The sequence below is a fragment of the Eschscholzia californica genome, unplaced genomic scaffold (assembly GCF_041429995.1).
Source record: "Eschscholzia californica isolate CP2 unplaced genomic scaffold, dmEscCali1.0.p SCAF_2, whole genome shotgun sequence".
Classification (NCBI taxonomy): domain Eukaryota; kingdom Viridiplantae; phylum Streptophyta; class Magnoliopsida; order Ranunculales; family Papaveraceae; genus Eschscholzia; species Eschscholzia californica.
This window is the reverse complement of record NW_028238309.1, coordinates 24,209,892-24,219,175: the sequence shown is the minus strand read 5'-3', so window position 1 is coordinate 24,219,175 and position 9,284 is coordinate 24,209,892. Positions and strand designations below refer to the sequence as shown.

General features: G+C 38.9%; 3 protein-coding genes across 3 annotated transcripts; 1 reads left to right on the top strand and 2 right to left on the bottom strand.

The window, feature by feature from the left end:
- Positions 1 to 1,093: 1,093 nt before the first annotated feature.
- LOC147557060 (uncharacterized) lies at positions 1,094 to 2,641 on the bottom strand. The gene has a single exon (XM_086658741.1). The coding sequence runs from the start codon at positions 2,639 to 2,641 to the stop codon at positions 1,094 to 1,096; it is 1,548 nt and encodes a 515-aa protein (XP_086514867.1).
- A 159-nt stretch (positions 2,642 to 2,800) lies between these two features.
- LOC147557059 (PKS-NRPS hybrid synthetase cheA-like) lies at positions 2,801 to 4,160 on the bottom strand. Its single transcript, XM_086658740.1, has 3 exons — positions 4,074 to 4,160; positions 3,047 to 3,766; positions 2,801 to 2,998 (listed from the first exon to the last, which is right to left on the bottom strand). Exons 1-3 carry the CDS (start codon positions 4,158 to 4,160, stop codon positions 2,801 to 2,803), a joined length of 1,005 nt encoding a protein of 334 aa, XP_086514866.1.
- A 383-nt stretch (positions 4,161 to 4,543) lies between these two features.
- On the top strand, positions 4,544 to 7,384 carry LOC147557058 (uncharacterized). Its single transcript, XM_086658063.1, has 4 exons — positions 4,544 to 4,983; positions 5,070 to 5,288; positions 6,788 to 6,813; positions 6,881 to 7,384. The coding sequence occupies exons 1-4, from the start codon at positions 4,636 to 4,638 to the stop codon at positions 7,110 to 7,112; spliced, it is 825 nt and encodes a 274-aa protein (XP_086514189.1). The 5' UTR covers positions 4,544 to 4,635; the 3' UTR covers positions 7,113 to 7,384.
- Positions 7,385 to 9,284: the final 1,900 nt, after the last annotated feature.

Below are 9,284 nucleotides of genomic sequence, written 5' to 3'. Positions count from 1 at the left end.
GTTGGTTCAAGTCATCCCTAAAGAACCGATTCGACCAAAAAAGGTATCGAAGGATGGAGATTCTAAAAACTTTGGTAATGTGGCTTCTTATTGGGGGAGTTGGGAAGATCACCTACTAAACATGAGTGATAGACCAAAGGAGGTATCTTTGGCTCCGTGGGAGGCAAGCGCTCAGTATAACAATTGGTTCAAGAGAGTATCTCACCCGTTTGTACAAAACCCAGCTTTGTACAAATCCAATAGACAAGAACAATACTTAGGTTCGGTATCGTACTACGTGAGTATTCGATTTATCATTCTTTTGTTTTTTTACTTTTGAATTTGTAGCTATAATTTGTTACCTAATTTGTTATTAATTCATTGTTGTTTTTTTAGAGAGATGGAATTGATCGTGCCATTATAGCGATTCAAGTGTTTGACGTTCCGTTAGGGCTTGAAATCCTAACTAATGCGAGGGCTGAAATGCCGCTTCCCGAATGTCCTCATCAACCTCAACCAGAACCCGAACCAAGAAGATCGTCTAGAAAAACTACGGTGAAGAAATCGAGGAAATCACAAAGGGAATGAAGTAATATAGTATGGTTTAGAATCTCAAGGGTAGTCTCGCTATTTTGAATTGCTTTTGTGAACAACGGTTACTTTTTTTTAACTTCTTTTGTGAACGATGTGTATCGTACATTTTGATCGATGTTTGAACATCGTTACTCTTGTTTTAACAAGTTTTAATATCTATCGAACTCAAATGCAACTCTAAGATCTACCGAACGGAAGGTTTAGAAAACGCCACCTTAAGTTCCAAGGTTTAGAACAAAAAAAAAAAATCGTACGGATCGGATCCGTGCCTTCCCTTCTCAGGTCCCGGATTTCTGGATCCGTGACATTGTTATAAGAAACGGATCTATAGATCCGCCATTTTCTAACAGGAAAACAGTAACCCCTGTTAGAAAGTAACGAATCTCTGGATCCGTGACATTGTTATAAGAAACGGATCTATGACCCAAAGAAAATAAAGTTAAATAACGTCGACAATTAATCATCTAAATTTATTCAAATATTAAATTAAAAAGTTTGTAACTTGGTATTTCAGTACACCTTAATCATCACTTAAATTTATCACACTACTACTTGGCTCATTCGAATTATCATGAGAATAAAAATTCTTTCCATCCTCGATTCTATCTCTAACAAGTTCAAGCCAACCCGTTGCCTCTAGCGATGCATACCTAGACCATTGCGGTGCAATAGGAGGGAGTATAGAATCTTTTTTGAGTTTAACGTTCATAAAGTGACCACCACTATATGTAATGCATGCAATTTTATAACCCTCAGAAGGTGGACCACTAAGTAAGGGTAAGAAAGTTGTCGAACAACCGTAAGACAAATGAACTAATATGCAATTGAAGCTACTCGCCACAACTATACTAGTGTACGGGTGAATGTAGAACCAATCTTCCGGACATGTAAAATTTAAGTTGTTCGCGACACTTAATGTTTGAGTGTATTCTCTTGTTCCAAACATCTCTTTGTAGAGTGTGTTACGTACCTCAAGTTCTTTTATGACATTTTTGCGAACTTGTTTCCAACCATCTTCTAATGAAAACCCAAGTCCTTTACCAACGACATGAAACCCACAATGACCATCGCCTGGCACATCTATAATGTCATCCAAGAATGGATCCATAACTGACGGAATCTGTCCTTTGTAGCTTTTAAAATTGGGTATGGTTGCTTTCGATGCTTTGGTTTCTTTGTTAACTTTACGTACTGTCTGAGTGGAGGGAACACATTCATCAACACACTTTGCATATTCGAAAGCAGATGGGTTCCTCTTAGTAGATCTTGCAGCTTCTTTTTTGCTCATTCTTCTTTGTTTCGGAGCCCCTTTGGTCTTTGTTTGTTGCAATGGCTCACACAAGTTTGTGATGACCGGAAAAGAAATTTCCCTCAACTTCTCAAGTATTGCGGTCCTCTCGGCATCACTGGATTTATCCCACATTAAATAAAGGTGCTCCATCTCATGTGATGCGCCAAGATCATTATGAATCGGCGGAGTCGGGTTAATGGATAGCTTGGTCCACTGAGGGTGAATGATGTCCTTTGGACATACCTTATCTTGATTCATCAAAGATACCATCTCATGAGCACAAGGGAGACCATAGACATACCTTAGAACACATCCGCAATTTTGAACGTTAATATCAATCCCATTTGCACGGTCGATCTCATCTACCATAAGATCTAATGCCGCGTGCGAGACATAACCACGTAGCTCTTTAAAAAAATTGGTTTGACGCCCTTCCTTCACCTTAATACGACTGTGCTCAAAAGATGTTATAATTTCACATGTCTCGGTTTCCGTCATGATATGCATAAATTCCCAGCACGTAACATAGTTACCTTCGGAGCTACATAGATATCTCTTCAATTTAGAATGAGCACCTTCCACATGATTTGTTGTAGTATTTCCCATGTGAATAACCCCGTTAGTCCATGCAGTCACAAATCTCTCTTTCAATCCCAACCAGGTATCTTGAACATAACTAACATCTTTATGATGTGTGTTTGACCAAAACTTCACTAAAGTTTCCACCGCCTCATTATAACCACTTTCAGTCTCAGCATACATGATAGCTCGAAACATTGTCATAAACACATTGAATTGTTCTTGTTTGAAATGACCTTTGACTTTGGCTACCACACACTTGTCGATGTGGAAAGTACATAGCAACCTTTGAGCATTTGGAAAGACTTCACCAATGGCGTTAATCAGTTCAAGTTCACGATCGATAATAAACACGATTTACATTGAGTTGGGAGGAAACAACGTCCGTAAACGATTAAGGGCCCATGTGTACTGATTAGTTGTCTCCCCATCCATAAATGTAAAGGCCGCGGTGAAGGATTTCAACGTAGAAGTTACCCCGACAATCTCAAGCAATGGCTTGTTAAATCGGTTGGTTTTATACGTACAATCGAGCAATAACACGGTATGGAAACTCTGTAATAATAGAATACAATCAGGATGTGCTCAAAATAGATTTGTTACCTCATCAGTGTCTTCGTTCTTTGAAAAATGGTAGACGTAATGGTGTTCCACCAACAACTTAATGAGTTGTTGCATCAGACTCCTTCCTTCTTGTTTTTCCATACGTATGTTCGCACGTGCATTGTAAATGGTTTTCAATGTTGATGTGTTATCCTTGAATTGTTCATGAATTTGAGAAAGAATTTGAGCTGGCTTCGAACCAATTTTTAATAGATGTTTCACAACAGCTTTTTCATCGGGTTTCAACTTATTCACATATGCGTGACCTAGAAGACTTTCAGCTAACTCGTGGTTATGGATTCCAGACACAACTGACACTTTCCACGTGTCATTAACCCCCGGTATTCCTTTGAGCTTGAACGGACATTGACATTTTTTTGTGCTCGATTTCCTTTTCTTTATAGGTGGTTGATGGGATTTTGGAACTAAATCCTTCTTCTCATGTGAACGAAATACTCCACTTCTTTCGCAACATAATTTTAACCGGGGTTTCTGTCCACCTCTTCTATTACCTGACCTGGAGGTCAATACTACAAACTTATGTTTTCTCCCAATTTCTTTAGCCCAACCGATTAACTCCTCTTTAGTTTGAAACACATCTTCAGTCACAAAATACTGACCAACATCAATACTAATAAATTGACACCCATCATTTGAAGGTCGATTTTCTTCTTCGGCATGGTACTCCTCTTCAATAGGAACAATATTAAGGTCCGGAATCTGTCAAAAGGTGAAAAAAACATAAAAATCACTTAAAGAAAAAAATATCTTCAGGATGGAACAGACTTAAAGAGTCCGGGATTTATCAGATAAGGACGGATCGGTATGTCCGTCTCAATCTAAAAGGTCACGGACTGTCTAGTCCGTGACATTTCATTACTAAACGGATAGTTTGATCCGTTAAAGACTAAAAAGTACCGGACTGGTTCAGTCCGTTTACGTCACCGAAGTTTCACTTTTGTTTTTTAAAAAATTCACACAACACGTATTGAAATGTATAAAAAAGGATCGGGGAATGGTTGTATACCTCATGAGAAACTTCTCCTTGCCCGGAAATAGGTGAAAGAGTTGGAATCGATGTAGTTGTTAAAATTTTAGAACTCTCTTCTTCCATGGTTAACTTCCTAATTTCTTTTCAAAAATGATATAAAGAAGCTATAAATGAGATGTAACACAGTTTAATGATGAACAAATCACCCGGATTGATTGTTTCGAATAAAAGAATAGTCGCCGGTACATGTTGGAGACGTTGCCGTCGCCGGAGAATGTTGCACTCTTTTCTAGGGTTTTGTTTTCGAAGAAAAATTGATTAGGATTCCTTTTTTGTTGGAAGAAGAAGAAGATGGAAGAAGTAAACGAAGGTGAACGTCACCCACATTAAAAACTGGTGCTTATAGAGACCTCGGGTCAAAAACCATTGACTTGAGTCAACAATATTTCTGGATGCTAACAGCTGTTTGGCCAGGTGCCTTTAGAGGCACCCTTACTTTTATTTTTGAGAGATAGGGCTGCCAAGACTAACAGCATGACATCACCACACACAAAACCTTTCTTTCTCTCTCTCATCCTTTTATTTTTGAGAAGAAGAAATGTTAGTGACTCACCACCACCATTACCATTCCACTTATCTCTTCTCTCCCATCTCACATCCCCTTCCATTACTACCCTCTTTTTCTTCTTCTAAGCTTCCTACTTCCTTCACTGTTCATGCCCGTTTAAGAACAAATCACCAACAATGGCTAGCTCAACTCCCAGAACCTACTTCTCCACCACAGGAAGAAGGACCTATCCAACTTCCACCATCATCTCCAGCAATCTTTGCCACTGATAACGACCCTTCTCCTATTCAAGTTGCCACCAGTGTTCTTCTCACAGGTGCTATCTCCATTTTTCTCTTTCGCTCTCTCAGACGACGAGCCAAACGATCCAAAGAACTGGTACTTAATTCACTCTTATCATCTTTACTTGATTACCCATGAGTTTAATTTTGATTTTAATGAAATGGGTATTGATAATTTTGTAGAGATTTAGGTCTACTGGTGCGAAGAAAACCATACAGGAAGAAGCTTTAGATAGTTTAAAAGCTATTAAGTTAACACCAGTTGATGGAGATTCTCCACCTTCAGCTGCTCAGGCATTATTGGGTGGATTAACTGCTGGTGTAATTGCTCTTGTTCTTTACAAATTTACAACCACAATTGAAGCTGCTCTTAATCGACAAACCATCTCTGATAGTTTCTCGGTTTGTTTCTTACTTACCCTTTAATTTTTATCTTAATTGCTTTCATTTGTTATTTTTAGGCAATTTGGTTAAGTGGGGTTTGCTCTGAGTTTGAAGATAAGTTTTCTTTGTGAAATTTGATTTCATGTTTATGATATTTGAACATTTGGAGATTCTATACAATTAGTGATTCATATTTAGATAATGGTTTAGTTTGGTGGTTTGGGTGTTTGCACAATCTCTTATCTCTAGCTTATCGCCTTAAAGCGCAAGATTAAGAGCCTCCCAACTGGAATTAAGATTAACGACGACTACTGCATGCCACTATAGGGGTTATGTCCCGTACAATACTTAAGAGTATACCACTTCTACGAATGGTTCGTCATGCTGCATCTCTTCCGAGACCAGGACCTTTTATCATGACTTCTGCTCGTTGCATACCCTGCTGATAGTTACGAATTGGTTGAGGAAAAGGAAACCCCAGCGACCAAGCACTCTCGCCACCAAAAGCGGAGACCGAACAATCTCCAGGTTGTCGAGGGTCTGAAAAGGAGGCGGGCACCCTCTAAGTTAACCACCCCACCCACGCCAAGGGCAGGCGAACGGGAACCGACCGAGAACCCGGACTGCTTGACTGACCCACCTTCGGGTCGGGATGGATGGAACCAATCAGAAGTGAAACTAGCCACATGTCCTGAAACATGTCCTTGGTTGAGTTAAAACTCAACAGTAGAATTTCACAAGCCTAAGACCCCAGTAGACAAGCTCAACACGCAAGAAACATATAAGGCAACAAAGACTGCACAAACACAATGTCGACGAATCCGAAGAGAAAAAGAAGTAATGAAAGACAACAAGCAAGTTCTAAACACAGCATGTCCAGATAAAAAAACAATTCATTAACCAATCGATTTCTGGGTTTCTCAACTCTCTCCCTCTCCCATATCTGTACTAGTCATTGGGTAGTCCACATGCTACACCGACGTTACCAGATATTTTACCACCCCTTGTGTACCATATATCGGATGTTCCGTACTGTTTTTGGGTGGGTGCACGATTTAGTACCCTAAATTTGGCGTACTGGAATCTTTGGCCTTAGTTAACCCAATTTCTTTGTAGAAATCTATAAGCTAAATTATTTAATAGCTGCTTAAGATTTTATGTTTATAGAATGGTTGAGGGTAGGTAAATCTATTTTGTATGCATCATACAGAGTATATCTCATCGAGGAAAATAGTAAAAAAATACCGGACCCAAGATAGTGTACCGAGGAGGTATATCCCTGACGTATCAGGTGCTCGCATGGTAGTGTATCATGTACAGGTACCCGCAGCACGTTGTGGAGAGCATTCATAGTAACATTGTGCTACACTACCCTATGGGCTACAATATGTTCATATCGTCTTTCTGAATTGACCAAAACCTTTGCTTCTTATACAACTATCTTATCAAATTGACCAAAACCAAAACCAAAAGTTCTTTTTTATCTGTTTAATCGATCTTGTTTTTCTTGTTCGCAGGTTCGGCAGATAACTATAACAGTAAGGTCAGTCTTTGGAACTCATGACTTTCATATTATAGCTGTACGAATCTAACTCGTTTACTCTCTACAGGACTATTATAAATGGGTTGTGCTACCTTGCAACATTTATTTTCGGCTTCAACTCTGTTGGTTTAATTCTGTACTCGGGCCAGCTTGCTTTCAAATTCTTTATGGATGACCCGCTAGATGAAGACAACTCAAACAAAGAGGATGGATCAACAACTCTATTGACCCAAAATACCATTGATAACGAGGAAAGTAGCAGTAGTAACAACGATCAAAGTTCAGATAGGTCCAAATAGTCGAAACTCAAAATATATGTCTGGCTACGAATGAGAGTACGTTTTTCCCCGTATCCACTTCGGTTATCCTGTTTACAAACTCTTCTTTGTGGTTTGTAATGAGAATTTAGCAATGGATTGGGAGTGCAGAGTCGATATTTCTTAACAGTGATTTAGTTTGTACTTTGTAATATATCCGAAGCATGATATACAGTTAGCAAGTTTCTGCAAGTTATTCAGTATGAAAGTTGTATTCATCTTTTAGTTGATAAAATAAAAAGTTATTTAGCTCATCTGTACTAAATTTTGATAAGTTTTGCCTTTCTTTGTAAGTTTCTAAATGTTAACTGATAAGTACTAGCATACCAGAGCCAAACGGTCCGAAGCTAGTTGAAGCAGGAAGGCTGTCTGAACTCATGTTTGAAAGCCAAAACTATAAGAGTTGCATGTGTTGGAATCGGAGCCAATTTTGGCTCGACCCGACTCGTCAAATTCAGAAACCGAACGCGCCATTGCGTTCGTCTCGTCGAGCTCTTAAATTTAGAGCAAAGAATTACTCGAATCCGATTCCGGATGAATGAGAAATTCGAGTTTGAAGTTTGGGTGAAAAAAACGGTTAAGTCAGGGTCTGAAACGTCAAACGGGACAAGTTAGATCAGGGGTCGTTTGAGCGAATACCACGCGCATCCAAATCTGGTGGGCATCTCGCGGGCACCATCTAACGATGGGCGTTCCACCCGAGTTTTTTAGCCAGATCCGACGTCCCAAGATTGAACCGACGCCAATTTCAGTTACTACTCCAGTTTAGTCCCTCCTTTCGAATGGATACATCTTTTAACCCAACAGACACTATGCACCCATTCAACTCCTATATAAACCAACCAAACCCACTCCATTTTTCAATCAATTCATTCTTTTCTCTTCTTTTCTTCTCTCCTAACAATTAGAAGTTCTGGTTTGCCAAGAATATCTAATTAAGGGAGTACTTCTAGAAGTTCTGGTTAGACTAGAATATCTAGAAAAGGAAGAAAGAAGTTTTTCATAGGTCGTCTAGAATATCAATTCAATTCATTCTCTTCTTCTCTTCCCTTCTAACAATTAGAGGTTCTGGTTAGCCTAGAATATCTAATTAAAGAAGTATTTTTCTAGAAGTTCTGGTTAGACTAGAATATCTGGAAAAAGGAAGAAAGAAGTCTCGAATGAAATTTGAATTTCCGAAGCATCTAGAAGATCGTCCGCATTAGTCAAAGAGCTCATAATACTTAAAAAGGTTCGTCCGCTTTCAGAATAAAGAAGTACCATCTTAAAACTCTGAAAGGAAAGTCGTTGTATCCCGAAGGCATACACCCTAACGTTTGGTACTGTTACGGGGGTGTAAAATGTCTTAAGGAAAGAGAATTCATTCTTGCCTCGACTACACTAACACCTATCTCGGTTAGTCCGAAAAAAGGAATATTGATAAATCATTATTTCTTAATAGTTTATCTCTCTATGAGTTAGAGAAAGGAAACTCTGTCTGAATCAAGCCGAGACAGAGAGAACTCGACTTATCGATTGATAACCAGAGGAACAACAGCATGTTCATTTCTCAAATCAAGCTCATTCTCTGAAGAGCTAACTGCTTGATATAGAGAGAGACTAGGCTTCGTTATTGCTCTGCTATCCTCGTCTCAGAGTCAACCTGAAGACAAGAAACAAGAACAACCCATTAAGTTAAAGATAGTTTTCGATGAATTTGGCGTATTAAATTGCTAAATTAACGGGAGTAGTATACAGGAAACTTGATTCTGAGAAATAATTGGTACTCCAAGAATAGGCCAGATGGGATCAAGATCACATCCAGGTAACAAACCCATCTTTTTCTATGTTCTATTATTTGCACAAACTACTTTTACGTCTTCGGTCTTCCTGTCTAGATCGTATGATGATGATGTTTCTAAAACAGTTTACAAAGATCTAAAGAGGTTTATAACAAAAGGTCTGTTGGAAACTGTCAACTGGCAGGAACAATTTTAATAGCTGCTCTCTTTCTCGTACCATGAGATAATATGACGGAAAGAATGGTTATGAAAACTGTTAGAAGATGGAGCAGAAGAATGAAAGAGATGGTGTACCTAGAGTGTAAGCTAAGTCAAAGCATGTTTAAGTATGTAGTGCTCTTAGAGAAGCCTTAAAACGTCATCATATGGCTGC